This window comes from Lutra lutra, chromosome 10, assembly GCF_902655055.1.
Source record: "Lutra lutra chromosome 10, mLutLut1.2, whole genome shotgun sequence".
Classification (NCBI taxonomy): domain Eukaryota; kingdom Metazoa; phylum Chordata; class Mammalia; order Carnivora; family Mustelidae; genus Lutra; species Lutra lutra.
Window position 1 is genome coordinate 5,410,663 of NC_062287.1, and position 17,913 is coordinate 5,428,575.

The following is a 17,913-nucleotide window of genomic DNA, read 5'->3' on the forward strand; positions in this document are numbered from 1 at the left end:
TGTGGCTGGGGCCGTGAATACAACAGCTGTGAGTGAACATAGTCTGGGTCCATGTGAAATTCATAGTATCCTAATGAGGCATGTATTTCCATACCTTTGCCTTTAGGGAGTTGAACTTCTTCCAGTCCGCCTCTGTTATATGAGAATTACACATAGATTTTGAGATGTGTACTTACATGCCCCTAGCTGGACTGTAAGATTATTGAAGGTATAAACCATGTTTTCTTGCCTTTTTTTTTTTTTTTTTTTAGATTTTATTTATTTATTTGACAGAGAGAAAGGGATCACAAGTAGGTGGGGAAGGAGGCTCCCCCTGAGCATAGAGCCCTTTGAGGGGCTCGATCCTAGGACCCTGAGATCATGACCTGAGCCGAAGGCAGAGGCTTAACCCCTGAGCCAGCCAGGCACCCCTAAACCATGTTTTCTACTTCTCTATTCCTTATAGCACTTAACTCAGTTCTCAGCATGTAGCCATCGCTAAGTATATACTCGCTCTGTCAACGTAGTAACAGAAGTTGTAGACTTTGGAGTCACCTCCCTGACCTCATGGACACTGACTGTGTAACACTTGCAAGTTACTTAGCCCTTCTGAGCTGGTTTCCTTATGTGTAAGGTCATGTATGGAAAGCATTTAGCACAGTGTTTGATACAGACTAAGTGTTCATTGAAAGATAAACCTCCTTTTCTAATAGTTAGACCTCTCAAACCAGAAACCACCTCAACAGACTGCCTAGCTCCTGTCATCTAAGACTTACTAGATTCTGCTCAGTTTCTTCAATTATCTTTTTTTTTTAAGATTTTATTTATTTATTTGACAGAGATCACAAGTAGCCAGAGAGGCAGGCAGAGAGAGAGAGGAGGAAGCAGGCTCCCTGCTGAGCAGAGAGCCCAATGCGGGGCTCCATCCCAGGACCCTGGGATCATGACCCGAGCCGAAGGCAGAGGCTTTAACCCACTGAGCCACCCAGGTGCCCCAGGTTCTTCAATTATCTTGTCCTCTCCTTTTAATCCTCATTGTAACCCACAATAAGAAAGGCATTTCATTTTGTGGTTTAGTATACACTCTGCTTATTTGCAGGTATGGGAAACAAAAGTTCTACAAAGTAATATTCACTGTTACTATGTATGACACTCTGCTTTTTTCTATTGTTAAGGAAAGCTGATTACAGCCATTAACACATTTCAGAACAACAGTTCAAAACACATGCTGGATTTTTGGAATTTGCAGAAGTTGGACTACTACCCAGTCACACTGCTGTGACTTTTCAGTGAAAGAGAAACTGGGATGAAGGGACAGAGGCTCGGGGCTCATTCTGACTCTGTGCTCTCTCTCTTCCCCCTGCGTTCTGTGTAGTTAGATTCCCCTGTTGTGATTCTGGGCTCGCTGCTCTGGGCAGGAGTGTGCAGTCGTGCATGGTCCAGAGCGGCTACCACAGGAGGTTACCCGGGAGTTGGGACAGACCTTACCACCTTGGCAAGAGAGAAATTTCTCAACCACTTCTTGAGTATATTGTTTCTCTTAGGAAATCGACATCCATGGGTTTTAAAATTGTTAGCATAGTTCTCAAAAAGGGGCCTGAAAAAAACCTTTTTATTACAGAAATTTATAAACATTTAAAAAATAGGCGGAATAGTATAATAAATCCCCGTTACCTAAATTTAATTTCACTGATTACCAACATTATGTCCATTCCAAGTAGAACTTTTAACCAAGAACTTTCAAGACATACACAGTTCCCTTCCTTAGTACACACAGATGATCTTTATTTCAGAAGATGTATGTCAGCCTTAGTGTACGTTCTGTGCTTGAGTGCTCGCAGCCTGGTCATTTTACTTGATGCCTGCAAAAGGAGTAAGTAATTCTGTGACAGGAGGGAGCAGGGGTGCGGGGTGGCTTCTGTGGAGGACTGCTGGAACCCCAGACCTGTGTTCCCCAGAGATGCAGCCGCCTTGTTGACCAGCCTGCTCTTAGGGGAGCCGACATTCATTGCATTTATCTTCTGTAGAAAACCTTTGATTCTTTGTTCCCTACCCTACCTATGGAACAAAAATCCCAAACCACAGATTTTGCTTTATGAACTGGCTCCAGCCTACCTTTCTAGTTCTCGCTTCTGCTCTCTGTCTCTTCCCTCCCATATTCAGCTGCTTTTTACTGCTAAAATACTCCATTTTGGGCTTGTGATTATTTTTCAAGATTCAGTTTAGATTCGTCTTGTAGGTGAGAGCTTTTTAACTACCTCAGAAGTATGTCGTCCTCTGTGTGTTTTTTCCTTTGTTGGGCGTGAGTGTGTGTGTGTGTGTGTGTGGCCACTTAACTGAGTTGTATATATTAGTTTATGTTTGCTTTCTTCCCTACCCTTAATTAGACGGTGCTCCTCCTCCAAAGCAGGGGCTGTCTCCTAGTCTTGTCTCCTGAGCACTTCTCTGCTGCCTGCACATAGTAGGCATCCAGTGATGGTTTGTTGGATGACTGTATTTAGAGTTTTAGACTCTGATTTTAATACATGTTCTCTCCAGAGAAGACTTCATCCGAGTTTTGGGTTTTTTTTTTTCTCATTTTGTTTTGTATATTTTTCAGTTTTTTCCCCTCCCCTCCTTGGGGATGTCCGTGTAAATTTCTAAAGAGAACTTAAGTTCTGTAGCCTTTTTCTTGGGGTAAAAATACCTTGGTAAACTAGTATAGAGTGCCCACGTTCAGTGCTCCTGCAGCAAAGGTAAGTAAGGTCTGCGTTCATTATGCTTCATTTTCTTGCTGTTGTTGAACAGTGTGGTTTTTATGGAGCTTAAAAAGCAAACTGGGGTGGAGTAGATTTGTGCTTATAATAGCCTTGACCAATTTCTGATATATTTCAGCTCATGGAATGCTGTGTAAATGCCCTGGTGACATCCTTTAAGGAGACTATCTTAGCAGAGTGCCAAGGCATGATCAAGCGAAATGAAACTGAAAGTAGGTAAAACATCACGTAAAGTTCTCATAATCTCTTAAGAGGGTATCTTTGAAGCAGATTACTTTTAATAAGCTGCTGTTAGATCATCCTTTTCTATGTAGGTAAATTTGTAACAGTAGACTGTGCTTAAAGAAAATGATAAAATACTTAACACAGCAGTATTGCAAAGAAGGTTATAAATTTACGTTTTAAACATCCCACCCTTAGGTATCAACATCTGTTTGTAGAAAATGGCAGTGGGTTTCAGTTTGTTCTCAGATGTAGGGCTCTGCTTTTAAAGACTAATTAAAAGGACAAACATCTGGGAAAGACTAGAACTAGGTGTTTGGCTTCTGTGTGGAACTTTGTGGCTAGTATTTTTAGAAAGTAATAGGACACTCCTTGTTCATGATCTCCCTCCCTCTTCCCTAAAATATGTTACAATTTAAAAAGGTTTCTGCAAGTGTGCTTTTTTATTACTGACAAGTTTTCTTAATAAAGATATATTTTGGGAGGTTGCGAGTACATTACAACCAATATGGTAAAAACTCGAACGCATTCCTCTCCAGGTTTCACTGTGTATGAGTGCAAGGTCCTGTTTAGTCTCTAGTTGCATTTAAAGTGTGCATTTCGGTTAGTTAGGTTCGTACACTTGTAGTTTTATAGTAAAAAGCTCATTGGCATAGACGAAATCTTAGAATCTGTGTATGCCAGGCTAAATAGATCCGTGCTGGGCTCCATGTGGGCTCCCTTCAGAAGGATATGTAGTGGTAGCCGCTTCCGTGCAGTGGGATTTTTGTGAAGGTCAGTTACATGGTATAACAGGAGAAAGTGCTTTTATAAACTGAAAAATTCCCTATGAATATAGTTTTATATTATCTCTAATACACTTTTATAATCACTTGAAATAATCTGATGATGGGATTTTTTTTTTTTTGCCACCTGATGATGTGGTGCTGTATATTTAATACTGCATTTACTTTATGAAATATACTACCCTTCTGTGTAAACTTTTGTACTATTTAGGTTTAAAAATATTCCATTCTCATATGATCTCATTGATATGGGGAATTTAAGATACAAGGCAGAGGATCATAGGGAAAGAGAAGAAAAACTGGAACAAGGTGAAACCAGAGAGGGAGACGAACCATTAGAGACTCTTAATCTTAGGAGACAAACAGGGTTGCTGGAGGGGATGTGGGGTGGGGGCCTGGGGTAACTGGATGATGGACTCTGGGGAAGGTATGTGTTGTAATGAGCACCGGGTGTTCTGTAAGACTGATGGATCACAGACCTGTGCCCCTGAAACAAATAATACATTATATGTTAATTAATTGAATTTAAATGTAAGAAAAAAATAAGATAAATAAAAATATTCCATTGAGTTGAAGGTCAAATGACTCACCTTTTAAAAGGAGTTAGGTTTTATGGTGTGTGATCACTTTTAATTAGAGTTTCTTTTAAAAATAATTTTTGTCAGAGTAGGTGAAACCGTAAGTTATAGTACTTAGTAGGAAAAACTCCTAATTATACCTACAGAATACTGCTAAGGTTTTCAATTTCCAACTATTATTTCTCCAGACTTTTACTATCCTAGGAATTCTAGACCCAAGATACAAATGAAAGAGAAAATGTATTTTGATGTATGAGATGATGATTTGAGTGTGTTCTATCGTTTCAGAATTACATTTGATGTTTTCGCTGATGGACAAAGTTCCCAATGGGATAGAGCCCATGTTGAAGGACTTGGAGGAACATATTGTGAGTGCCGGCCTGGCAGATATGGTAGCAGCTGCTGAAACTATTACTACCGTGAGTGTCCTCAGGGGCGGGGGTGCATGTATGTCCGCGTTGTTCCTTAAATGAGAGATTGGGTACTTAAAATAGTAATTGATGACACAACGGTAATGTTGGAACGTCTTTTAATATCAAGAATTTTTCAGAGAATTTCTCAAATTTTAGAGCTACAGTGTTTTATTAAAATTTTGTTTATATTTTCTCATTTTTTGGTGTTTTCTTTTTTAAAAAACTTCAATTGAGTATAAAACATTTTATTTTTAGGATTCTGAGAAATACGTTGAACAGTTACTTACATTATTTAATAGATTTAGTAAACTCGTCAAAGAAGCTTTTCAAGATGATCCGCGATTTCTTACTGCAAGAGATAAGGTATATATTCTTGTATAGTAACAGTATTGTCATAATTTACTTTAAAAAGGAACTTGTACCATTATGCTACTAAATTATAAACTAAAAACATAGCAACTCTGATTTTTTATCAGTAGAGGACAACCATTTTTATTGTATTTGGTTTGTTATATGGTTTTGTAAGAATTGGGTATGCTTGTGAACTAGAATCTAGCTAGGAAATTTGTCTTCATTTTTTTGAGATTTTTAAAAAATATTGAATTCCTATTGATCCATCCTTTAAGACCCACCTCAAAGTACACTTCTCCTGGAACTTCCGTGATACCCTGCCTCGCCCACACCCTGTCCTCCAGCACAGTTTGTTCTTCTGTCCTCTGCCCTTTTCATAGGACTCCTGGGGATCAGGTCCCATTTATCCCACTTCCCTTGCCCCTTTCTCCTGTCCTTACTAGTATGGGATAATAATGAAACAGGGTATTATCCTTCAGGTTTTATCTTTTTAAGTTTGTTTTGTTTTGTTTTAATTTAAAGAGAGAGAATGTGCATGGGGGCCGGGGGCAGAGAGGGAGAGAGAGAATCCCAAGCAGACTCCCCACTGAGCTTGTAGCTCCACACAGGGCTCCATCCCATGAACTTGAGATTACAACCTGAGCTGAAATCAAGAGTTGGATGCTTAACTGACTAAGCCCCAGCGTTTTATCTTTTTAAATGTCATAAACCTATCACTAGAAGTTAGTGTCAGTTTTTTCACTTTGATCTACCTTTCTTATTTCTTATTTCTTATTTTTTTTTCTTTCTGTAACTCTAAAAAGACCATCAACTTTCTCCAGTAGGGTTTTTTCCCCCCATTTTTAGGTGGGTAGGTAGGTAGAGAGAGAGAGAGAGAGAGAGAGAGAGGGTAAGAATGGCTTTAAGGGAGGCTAGAGGTGTAGTGTGCGTTAGTTTGAAATATTAAATGGAGTGGCCAGCAAAAGCTTTGTTGAGGGGCCATCTGAATCAGGATTGAAAGTAATTAAGAAATGAAGTCATATGGCTTTCTGAGGGAAGAGTATCCAGCAAAAGGGACAGCTTAAAAAGCTGTAAGGCAGGAGTTTACCTGTCACATTCCAGGAACAGGAGGAAAAAAGGTCAGTGTGGCCTAAGTGGATGGAGTGAGGGGAGAGGAGTAGGAAATGAAGTCAGAGACAGTAGGAGGCCAGATCACGGAAGACCCTGACCTAGGGAAGGCAGTTTGGTTTTCACCCCAAGGAGGATCGAAAGTCATTAGAAGGTTTTGAACAGAATGGATATGACTTACATTTTAACAGGGTTACTTGGTTGCTGCAAAAAGAATTGACTGAAGGGGGGCAAGAGAAGAAGTAAGAACATTGGCTAAGAACCTATTTAAGTAATTCATAAAGTAATGATGGAGACTGGGCCCGGAACGATAGTTGTTAGAGGCAGTCAGAATCGGTCGGATACTGATTATGACAACAGACTGCACGAGATTTGCCAATGAATCTGATGTAGAATGTGATAGAAAGAGACCAGTCAGGAATGACATTTAAATTTTTGTTCTGATTGATTGGAAGCACATGCTTGCTGAGATGGAGAGGATGGCAGGAGAGGCAGGTTTTGGGAGGGTTGGTCATTAGATTAGGAGCTCAGTTTTGGACAGGTTAACTTTGAAACGTTCATTAAACATCTGTGTGGCAATGTCAAGTATGGCGTATAAGGGAGAGAACAGACCTGAATAATACATTTGGGAGCTTTAACATACGGATGGCATTTAAAATGCTGACACCGGCCATGCTCACCAGTGTAATGAGTGAGGATGGAAAAGACAAGAGATCCAAGGTCTGGCCTGGGGCACTGTCAGTTTTGTTACGAGAAAGATGAAGATCCAGCTTTCGTGAGGAGAGAGCAGAGTGAGTGGAAGGAGCCGGAAAGTACAGTGTCGTAGACAACACATGGAACAAGCGCTTCCAGGATGAGGGCATGGTGTGCTGGTTTTAAAGAGCCGCTGCCGGGGCGCCTGGGGGGCTCAGGCGGTGAAGCGGCCACCTTCGGCTCAGGTCATGGTCCCGGGGTCCTGGGATCCAGCCCCGTGTTGGGCTCCCTTCTCAGTGGGGCATCTGCTTCTCCCTCTCCTCCCTGCTCATGCTCTCTCTCACTCTCTCAAATAAATAAAAATAAAAAATAAATAAAATGCTGCTGTGTCTTGTAAGATGGGGGTTAAGCATTGTCTTCTGCACGGAGGTTGTGAGTGACTTTGGCAAGAACGAGTGGGTTGAGCGGAGCTACCAATGCCTGGTTGTGGGGAGGGTTTTTCCAGTAGGAGTCGCAGCAGAGAAAGTGAAGACCGTGCGTTAGGTAATTCGTGCAGGAAGTTTTTAGCTTAGGGGGATAAATGACGCAGGAGCTGGAGGTGAGCCAAGGCAAGAGAGAATGTTTAGATTTAAATAATGATCTATTTGTGTGCCTAGGAACAGTGGACAGGGAAATATGATAGAGGAGAAATGAGAGGGAATTCTGTTCACCTCGGTTTTATTAGCATCACGGGGAGTCCCATCCTCTCGGAAAGTCTCCGTAGGGAGTAAATGGGGGAGGCTGAAGGGAAAGACGATGTGTGAAGTGTGTTTTGGGGGTGTGCATAGAGAGAATGGTACGGCCGTCAGGCAACACTAAGACCCCACTTGAGAATAATGACGGTCCTGACGTGAGAGGGAACAGGCTGAAGTCGTGGCTTGAAAAATTCTGTCAGGCCACAGACACCGTTAAAATACCAAACTATATTTTAAATATTAAAAATAATGTTCATTTCATTGTAAATTCTTTGCAGGCATATAAAGCAGTTGTTAATGATGCTACCATATTTAAACTTGAATTACCTTTGAAGCAGAAAGGGTAAGTTTTTAAAAATCACGTTTAAAATTCTTAACTTTTTTGGAGTGTATTAGACATTATTGGGTATGTGTGGTGTCCTGTCTCCCTAAAATCTGTTAGGTTTGATTTTTGCTGCTGCTTTTTTTTTTTTACTTTTATGATTTTTACTGCCTTTGAATATTAAAAACTCTGTCTTTAATTTCATATTATCTCCCATGGTGATCAAAAAATGTTGATCTTGGGTGCCTGGGTGGCTCAGTGGGATAAGCCGCTGCCTTCGGCTCGGGTCATGATCTCAGGGTCCTGGGATCAAGTCCCACATCGGGCTCTCTGCTCAGCAGGGAGCCTGCTTCCCTCTCTCTCTTTGCCTGCTTCTCTGTCTACTTGTGATCTCTCTCTGTCAAATAAATAAATAAAAATCTTTAAAAAAAAATGTTGATCTTATTTTTTTAAGTAGAAAAATGTTCTTAATCTTTTAGAATCTCCGTGTTATTTTTTCTCCTTATTAGTCTCTAAAGTTACTTTATTACTTATAAAAACATAGAATATAACTTAATTCACCATACTGAAAGAGGGAAGTCAATTTTAATGTAAATATTTATATTGCCATTTTAAAAAAATCCAAAATATAATGAATTAAATGGATACATTAATAAATTAAATTTACAAAATGGTAAAGCTGAGCGAGTTACGGTACCTTTAGAGTAGTACTAAGCACTAAGGTTCATTGGAAAAATGTTTTTATATACTTTCTAGCTAAGAATTCCTATTTTAGGGGCATCTGGGTGGTTCACTAGGTTAAGTGTCTGCGTTTGGCTCAGGTCATGATCCCAGGGTCCTAGGATTGAGCCCGACGCCCGCTTGGCAGAGAACCTGCTTCTCTCTCTCTCTGCTGCTCCTCTGCTTGCGTTCCCTCTTTCTTTCTCTCTCTGACGAATAAAATCTTTTTAAGTGTTGTTTTTTTTTTTTTTAGATTTTTTTAAGTTCTTTTTTTTTTCTTTAAATTATTTGAGACAGCACGTGCATGTACATGTGCTTGAAGGGGGGAGGGGCAGAGGAGGAGAGACTCAAGCAGACTCCCTGCGAGGACTTCCGGTGTGTTCGGTGTGTTCATCCTCCCTGAGAATGACCTCGGCCACTCCCTCCCTCTGCCTCCTTCCCGAGGCAGCCGTCGATCTGATTATCGCAGCTGATTACTTTTGCCTGCTCTAGGACTTCATAAAATGGAATCGTACAATATGTACTTTTGTGTGTAAAGTTTCTCTCAGTGCAGCGCAGTGTTTGTGATTTGTCCGTGGTTTTGCACATCACAGTGGTTGGTTTTCCCTGGTGTTTGTACTGCTTTACCCTCCCACCAGTGCCAGTGGATCCTCTTTTTTTTTTTTTTTTAAGATTTTATTCATTTATTTATTTGACAGACAGAGATCACAAGTAGGCAGAGAGGCAGGTAGAGAAAGGGGGAAGCAGGCTCTCCACCTAGCAGAGAGCCTGATGCGGGGCTCGATCCCAGGACCCTGAGATCATGACCTAAGCTGAAGGCAGAGGCTTTAACCCACTGAGCCACCCAGGCGCCCCTGGATCCTCATTTTTACCGACAATTAGTGTTATTTTAATTTTAGTCATCCTAGATGTGCGTAGTGATCATCTTGGTGTGGTTGTAATTCCATTTCCCTTAAGACTTAATTGGTGTCGAGCACTTTCTCTTGTACCGTTTGGGTTTCTTGTATTTTACTTAAGTATCTGTTCCACTCTTTTGCCTGTTTTTTTTTTTTCCCCCCATAGCATTATTCCTTTTCATTAGGGGGCTATAACAGTTCTTAGATATTCTGTATGTAGACTGAGAGATACATGCTTTTCTTTTATGGTTTTTGCTTTTTTATGTTTTGTCCAGAAAAGCTTTGTCTGTTTCTATCCCTATGACACGAAAATAATCTTTTTTGTTTCTCCTAGAAGCTTTAGAATTTTAGCTTAAGATCCATCTTAAATAAATGATTATTTATATTGTAAGTAGGGGGTTAAATTTAATGTTTTTTTTCCTTTTCCATATGGATAGCAACTGGTTTCATCATCATTTGTTGGAAATACTTACCATCCCCACTGCATTGCTTCAGTGCATTTTGTCAAAAATCAAGTGACTTAAAAATATGTGTGTTATTTCTGGGCTATTTTACTCCATTTTTTTATTTGGATATCCTTAGGCCATTACTACATAGTTCTAATTAATACAGTTCTGTGGTAAGCCAAGTAATTTAATTTTGTTCTTTTTTTCTATGAACTCTTTTGATGTTCTAGTATTTTGCTAGCATATAGAAATACAGTTGATTGTTGTATATTGATTTTATATCCTGTTACCTTGTCAGAGCTATTCCAGTAGTTGTTTTGTAGATTTCTTAAGAGTTTTCTGTGTAAATAATCATGTAATCTGTGAATACTGTTTTACTCCTTTCTGATCTTCATACCACTTAGTTCTTTTTCTTGCCTTGCTACATGGTTAGGATCTTAAGTACCATGTTGAATAGAAGTGGTAAAAGTGGGTGTCCCCGTCCTTTTTGTCAAGCTTGGGGGGGACCTTTAATATTTATCGCTAGGTACAAAGTTAGCTGAGGGTTTTTCATATATGCCCTTATTTAGATTGCTTTTTATTTCTAGCTTGTTAAAAGTTTTGATAATGAATGGGTGTTGACTTTTATTAAATGTTTTTTCTGTGTTGAAATGATCATAGGGTTTTTCCTTTATATTGTGGTTTTTTGTTGTTGTTGTTGTTTTATTTTTTATTTATTTTTTAAAAGATTTTATTTATTCATTTGACAGACAGAGATCACAAGTATGCAGAGAGGCAGGCAGAGACAGAGAGGAGGAAGCAGGTTCCCTGCTGAGCAGAGAGCCCGACACGGGGCTCGATCTCAGAACCCTGAGATCATGACCTGAGCCGAAAGCAGATGCTTTAACCCACTGAGCCACCCAGGCGCCCCTGTTGTTGTTTTTTTAAAGATTTTACTTATTTATTTGTCAGAGAAAGAGTGAGCGCAAGCAGGGGGAGCCACAGGCAGAGGGAGAGGCAGACTCCTCACTGAGCAAGGAGCCTGAGGCAGGACTTGATCCCAGAACACTGAGATCATGACCTGAGCAGAAGGCAGACTCTTAACCAACTGAGCCACCCGGGGATCCCAGTACATTGGTTTTTCTTAAAAAATCACATTTAACCAAGGCTGAATTGCTAGGATAAACTCTACTTGGTTGTAATGCATATTATTCTTTTTATATATCCTGCACTCAGTTTGCTAATAATGTTGGTTAGATGTTGTTTTTTTTTTTTTTTTTCCATCTGTATTCATGAAGGATTTGACCTCTTTCTTTTCTGGTCTTTGTGTCCTGTATAATTTTCATTTTTATCATGTCTTTGTCATTTTCTGGTATTAGGATTAAGTTGGCTTTGTAAGGAGGATTGATAGTTATTTCCTCCGTTTGTATGTTCTAAAAGAATGAGTGTAATTGGTATTACTTCTTCCTTACATGTTTGATAGAATTCATAAGTGAAATCATCCGGGCCTGGGGTTTTCTTTATGTGCAGATGTTGATCCCAGGTTCAGCCTCTTTAGATTTCTTAAGTAACTTAGTTTTAGTTGTGGCCAGGTGTGTTTTTCGAGGCCCTTGTTCATTCTAAGTTGTCAGACTTACATTAGAGCCTCATTAAGATGAGAAATAACATTCACAAGGAAACAGGGCCAGATACCGTAGTTGTAAATGAGTATGTGTATCTCTAAGTTTGTCCACTGAGAGGACCTAGCAGCAGTGACACCCCGAAAGCAAGGAACACAACTAGCACCAGATCTAGTCCACTAAATATTATTGTCCTTTGAAAGAAGTTAGGGCTGTGTGAAAAATGGCTGATTCTACCAGAAGTAGACTTCTTCTTGACCAAACTGCAACCCAGCCCCTGGTTGAATTAAAGTGATTGGCCTCCTCCAGAACAGAACAGAGCTTGAACCCACTCCTAATGGGAGCTGACATCATCTGGTGCCTCCGTGATGCTTTACATGTAGTGCCCAGTAATCAGGATGACGTTACCAGGCTTGTAAAGGCAGAGACACATACGCTCAATGAAGAGAAAACCATTTTAGAAACAGACTGTCAAATGAACCCAATATTGGAGTTGGCAGATAAGGACTTTAAAATAATTAAGATCAATAGCTTAACCACAGTGATACACCACTCACCCCCACTAGAATGGCTAAAATTGAAAAGACACAAGTATTTGTGAGGATGTGGAGAGATTGGATTCATTTATAGTTCTTCTATGCAGCCACTTTAGAAATAGTTTGGTAGTTCTTCAAGAAGTTAAATACAGGGCGCCTGGGTGGCTCAGTGGGTTAAGCCGCTGCCTTCGGCTCAGGTCATGGTCCCAGAGTCCTGGGATCGAGTCCCGCATCGGGCTCGCTGCTCAGCAGGAAGCCTGCTTCCCTTCCTCTCTCTCTGCCTGCCTCTCTGCCTACTTGTGATCTCTCTCTGTCAAATAAATAAATAAAATCTTTAAAAAAAAAAAAAAAAAGAAGTTAAATACAGAGTTACCATATCACCTAGCAGTTCCACTACTGGATATGAACCCAAGAGAAAAAAACATACACCCTCTCAAAAATTTGTGCATGAAGGTTTGTAGCAGCATTATTCTTAATAGCCTTCCCCAAAAGGAAACAACCCGAATGCCCATTGTCTGACGAATGGGTAAGCAACATGCGGTATATCTGTGCAGTGCGATATCATCCAGCCATAAAACAGAATGAATTCTGATACATGCTACAATATGAATGAAACCCTGAGAATATGCTAAGTGAAATCAGCTACATACAAAAGAATACATTTTCTATTGTTCCACTTATATGAGGTGTCTAGGATAGGCAAATTCATTGATATAAAAAATAAAATTGACATTAACAGGGACTGAGGGTGGGGGGAGTACAGAGTTATTGTTTAATGGGTGTAGGGTTGCTGTTTAGGACAGTGAGAAAGTTCTGCACACCAATCATATTTGCAGAACATTGTGAATGTACTTAATGCCCCTAAATTGTAAACTTAAAAATGGTTAAAATTGTAAATCTTTTTACCACAATAAAAAAGGAAAGTATTGGGACGCCTGGGTGGCTCAGTTGGTTGAGTGGCTGCCTTCGGCTCAGGTCATGATCCCAGCGTCCTGGGATCGAGTCCCGCATCGGGCTCCTTGCTTGGCGGGGAGCCTGCTTCTCCCTCTGCCTCTGCTGCCACTCGGCCTGCCTGTGCTCGCGCAAATAAATAATCATTTAAAAAAAAAAAAAGGAAAGTATTTTTTTAAAGAAATGAACTACCAGTATGTGTTATGATAAGGATGAATCTTAAGAACATTATTCTGCATAAAAGAATTCAGTCACAAAAGACCACATATTGTATGGTTCCCTTTATTGAGATGCTCAGAATAAGGAAATCCGTAAAGAGAGAAGGTGGATGACTTGTAGCAGGGACCAGGCTAGGGGAGATAGCTGAAGAATGACATTCGACTGGTGATGAGTATGGGGTTTCTTTTGGGGATAATGAAAATGTTTTAAAATTTCACTGTGATGGGGTGCACAGGTGGCTTAGTCGGTTAAGCGTCTGCCTTCAGCTCAGGTCATGATCCCAGGGTTCTGGGATCGAGCCCTGCTTTGGGCTCCCTGCTCAGTGGGGAGTCTGTTTCTCCCTTGGTCCCCCCGTCCTCTCTCATGAATAAAGAAAATCTTCAAATAATTTTTTTTTAATTTCATTATGATGATGGTTGCACAAGTTTGTAGATATACTTAAAAAACATTGAATTAGGTACTTTAAATGGATGAACTGCATGGTATGTGAATTATATCTTAGTAATAATAAGTTTAAATAGATAAGAAATAATTCATATTAATGGACAGATAGGTGGAAAATGTTACCTGAGAAAAGGTAAAATATGTGTAGCAATCTGTAAGTGGAATTCTAGAGAACAGAAAAGGGGGACATAGCAATATTTGAAGAGCAGTTGACCAGAAATTTCCAAAACAGGGGCGCCTGGGTGGCTCAGTGGGTTGAGCTGCTGCCTTCGGCTCGGGTCATGATCTCGGAGTCCTGGGATCGAGCCCCGCATCGGGCTCTCTGCTCTCTTGGGGAGCCTGCTTCCTCCTCTCTCTCTGCCTGCCTCTCTGCCTGCTTGTGATCTCTCTGTCAAAAAAAAAAAAAAAAAAAAAAAAAAAGAAATTTCCAAAACAGATGCCAGATGCCATTTAGGTTCAGACAGCTCTCTGAATCCCCTCTCTGAATCCCAAGTGGGATTGATGCAGATTAAGCCATTCCTAAGTGTTTCATAGTGAAACAGACAAGAACTGAGAACAGACGAGCTCTAAGACAGCCCTGGGGGGGAATGACACGCGGCCTGCACATAAACAGCCCCGAGAGGCTGACCACCATCTTCTCAGCAGGCTCGTTGGAGGAAGGGAGACAGGAGGCCTCCCTGCAGGAGGGTGGCGGTTCCTGCGGTAGCGCGGCATTGTCAGGGGGAATAGACGTGAAGAAATAGAGGGACCCTGGGGAAGTGGTCATCCAGTGTCAGAAACACCTTCCCCAAGTCTGCCATATGGAAGCTGGAGATCAGCTCTGGGTCCTCCCCCTTCACATCTGCTCTCCTCTACACCCGAGCCCTCTGGTGGAAGTACCAGTTACCATTTGCCCTTTCCACTTCCCCAGTTTTTCCTCCCTGCTTTGCAAAGAAAGGTGCGCCTCTCTCTCTCATTATACTGCTGTGTGTTGCCTTGAAACATAAAAAGCCTCTAAGCTGCAGAAGAAGGGATTATTTTGAAACGTTGGGATTGATGTACAGAGGATGAATTTCTGACAGCTAGGTGTTGGGCCCTTTTGCAAGTCACATGGTTTCCATAATTTGATGCTTTGCTAAAAATGACCTTTTTTGTTAGATCTGTATGTATTTTTTAAGCATATAACTCAGGAGGTTCTCAACGAGTGGCGTAACATCAGAAAACCTTCTTCCACTCCCATTTACTTACTTAGGTGAATAATATTTTTTCAGGACCAATGTACAGTTATAAAAATAAAAACTAGGAAAAAAGTAGAAATAAAATTGTGGTTTCTGGATTCGTTAAGTAGGAAGGGGAAAAGTTTCATGTACCTCACTAAGATATTGTGTATGTTTTATACACAGACACAACATAATTATGTTGTTTTGGTAGGTTGTGTACTTTTTATTAAAAAATTATTTTTATTAACATATAATGTATTATTTGCCCCAGGGGTACAGGTCTGTGAATCATCAGGCTTACATACTTCACAGCACTCACCATATCACATACCCTCCCCACCGTCCATAACCCAGCCACTCATAAGTTATGTACTTAAAACAACTTGAATTAACTCCGTTCTGGGACACTTGAGTTTTGTATACACAGATTTTAGAATGTTGAATTTTAATTTATTTACATTCATAATTTAGAGAAGCCAGATAAAGAATAAATGCAAGACTTCCAGGCAGAAAAATACAGTACATCCAGAATTATTAAACAAACAAACAAACAAAAACCAATACATTGGCTTTTAAATTTTGTTTGTTTTAAAGATTTTATTTATTTGGCAGACAGCTAGAGAGGGAACACAAGCAGGGAAAGTGGGAGAGGGAGAGGAAGCAGTAGGTTTCCCGGTGAGCAGGGAGTCTGATGTGCGGCTCGATCCCAGAACCCTGGGATCATGACCTGAGCCAAAGGCTGATGCTTACCCGACTGAACCACACAGGGGCCCTGGTTTTTAAATTTTGTTAGCAAAGTAAAGTAGAGATGCAGGTTCTTCATTGTTTCAGAAAAGTTTGCTTACTTTTCTAAAATGAATGATGGTAGGTATCACATAACTGTGGAATTTAGGTTACCTTGGATACATTCCAAAGAACAGTTTTTTCTTGATATATTAATAACAAAAAGTTCTAAATGCTAACTTACAGAATATACACAATGTTTTCAAAAGTACTTAGGAAGTTAGTACCTGAATAAAAAATTTTTTTTTAAAGATTTTATTTATTTATTTGACAGAGAGAGATCACAAGTAGACGGAGAGGCAGGCAGAGAGAGAGAGAGAGGGAAGCAGGCTTCTTGCTGAGCAGAGAGCCCGATGCGGGACTCGATCCCAGGACCCTGAGATCATGACCTGAGCCGAAGGCAGCGGCTTAACCCACTGAGCCACCCAGGCGCCCCCTGAATAAAAATTTTTAAAGATGATTGGCAAGGCCAGCACTCAGGGCGGGGTAGGCCGGTACCTGCGGTACAGAATGTGGGTCTCCCTTTCAGCACCCTGCAGGTGCGCCTGTGGGAAATTAGAGTCAGCGCCTCTTTGAGCTAGGGACCCTCCTTGTCTTGCTCATCCTCGTCTCAGCCCTGATCACTGGTTTTATACAACATAAGGAATATGTGAAAAATTGGCTTTAGGAAAAATATTTGCAGGTATCATTCGCTTTTCATCACTGCTTTTAATTTGTTTTTTTAGGGTGGGATTAAAAACTCAGCCTGAATCAAAATGCCCCGAGTTGCTTGCCAATTACTGTGACATGTTGCTAAGAAAAACACCGTTAAGCAAAAAACTAACCTCCGAAGAGATTGAAGCAAAACTTAAAGAAGTGGTACATATATTTTTTTAAATTTCAGCAGTTTTATTTACCTCACTTTGAATTTGTGTTGTGCTTATAAGACTTTGTGTGGTAGCAGCTAATGTTGTGAAATTTTACAGTGTAAGATCTCTAGAGGGCAGTTATTTCTCTTCCTGGGAATTTTAATTCTGAAGCTTCTAGAAAAGGGAAATAGTATTTAATTCTTCCCCCTTTCCTGATTCTTGTGAAGGAATTCATTGCTACCTCCTATTAAAGTACAAAGAAAGGGAAAATGGAGCTGGTGGTGTTTGGAATGACAGTAGAGAGACGGGGTTTGTCACTTCTTTCTTTTTGTGGGAGCTCAAAATAGAGAACTAGAAATGAGTGAGTGTAGATAACAATTAATTGCTTTCATTTTTGTCTCCTGGCTGTTAGTGTCATTTGCTATAAGCCCAGGAATACAAGGAAGAAAAAAAGAAGATAGAAAATACAGACAAGAAGGCTAAAGAGATTAGCGTCAGATCGAAGTGAAAAGGCTATACAGAAGAGAAATTTTGGGGAGAACCCTTAATTTTAATGTGAAGTTTTACACTATTTATTAAATCTGAAAAGTTGATGTTTATAGGAACTAAAAGGTTATTCGATTAAAGTCTCCAATTTGCTAGCTTTTAAAGTAGCTAAGTAGGGTATTGGGACTGGTCATTTTTCTGAGATGTGTGGTTCAGTAAGCTTCTGTGTATGTTTGTGTAAATTTCTGGATTTTGACACTGGGGTTATAGAAGGGTCTCAGTGAGAGTTGGCTAAGAATATACATGAATTGAAAGTAACTTTGTTTTCTGTACAGCTGCTGGTACTTAAATATGTACAAAATAAAGATGTTTTTATGAGATACCACAAAGCTCATTTGACACGACGTCTTATATTAGACATTTCTGCTGATAGTGAAATTGAAGAGAATATGGTAGAGTGGCTACGAGTAAGTAAATTTATATATATATATATATACATTTTTTAATATAGCACATGGTTCTTATGTGTGCTTAAGTAATACATTTTGGTGATGTTAGTGTCAAAGAAGTAGGGGACTTTTATAAGAGCATGGCATCGATTATATAAAATAAAGTGATATCTAATAAAGTACATTTTCTTAATAAAGACTTTTAGTGAGACACTTTTGCTCTTGGTTTGCTTCTGATGTTTTGCACTTTTGTATTTCCACTTTCGTTTGAATTGACCTTATTAAATGGGCTATGGGACAAATCATTGTAGTTTTAAGGTGTTTTCAGTACTAAATGCTTAACTGTAGGGATGTTTGTAAATAATGACTTTTATATAGCTAAAAGAACCAATACGTAA

At 39.9% G+C, this 17,913-nt stretch overlaps 1 protein-coding gene across 2 annotated transcripts in view; it reads left to right on the forward strand.

Moving 5' to 3' along the window:
- The window catches only part of CUL5 (cullin 5), a 92,979-nt gene that overhangs the window by 60,927 nt on the left and 14,139 nt on the right, over positions 1-17,913 (forward strand). For both annotated transcript variants that reach the window (XM_047691201.1, XM_047691202.1), the window contains 6 exons: positions 2,854-2,947; positions 4,609-4,739; positions 4,989-5,096; positions 7,897-7,961; positions 16,458-16,590; positions 17,402-17,533. In XM_047691201.1, coding sequence (XP_047547157.1) covers positions 2,854-2,947; positions 4,609-4,739; positions 4,989-5,096; positions 7,897-7,961; positions 16,458-16,590; positions 17,402-17,533 — 663 coding nt within the window. The remainder of the gene's footprint in view (positions 1-2,853; positions 2,948-4,608; positions 4,740-4,988; positions 5,097-7,896; positions 7,962-16,457; positions 16,591-17,401; positions 17,534-17,913) is intronic.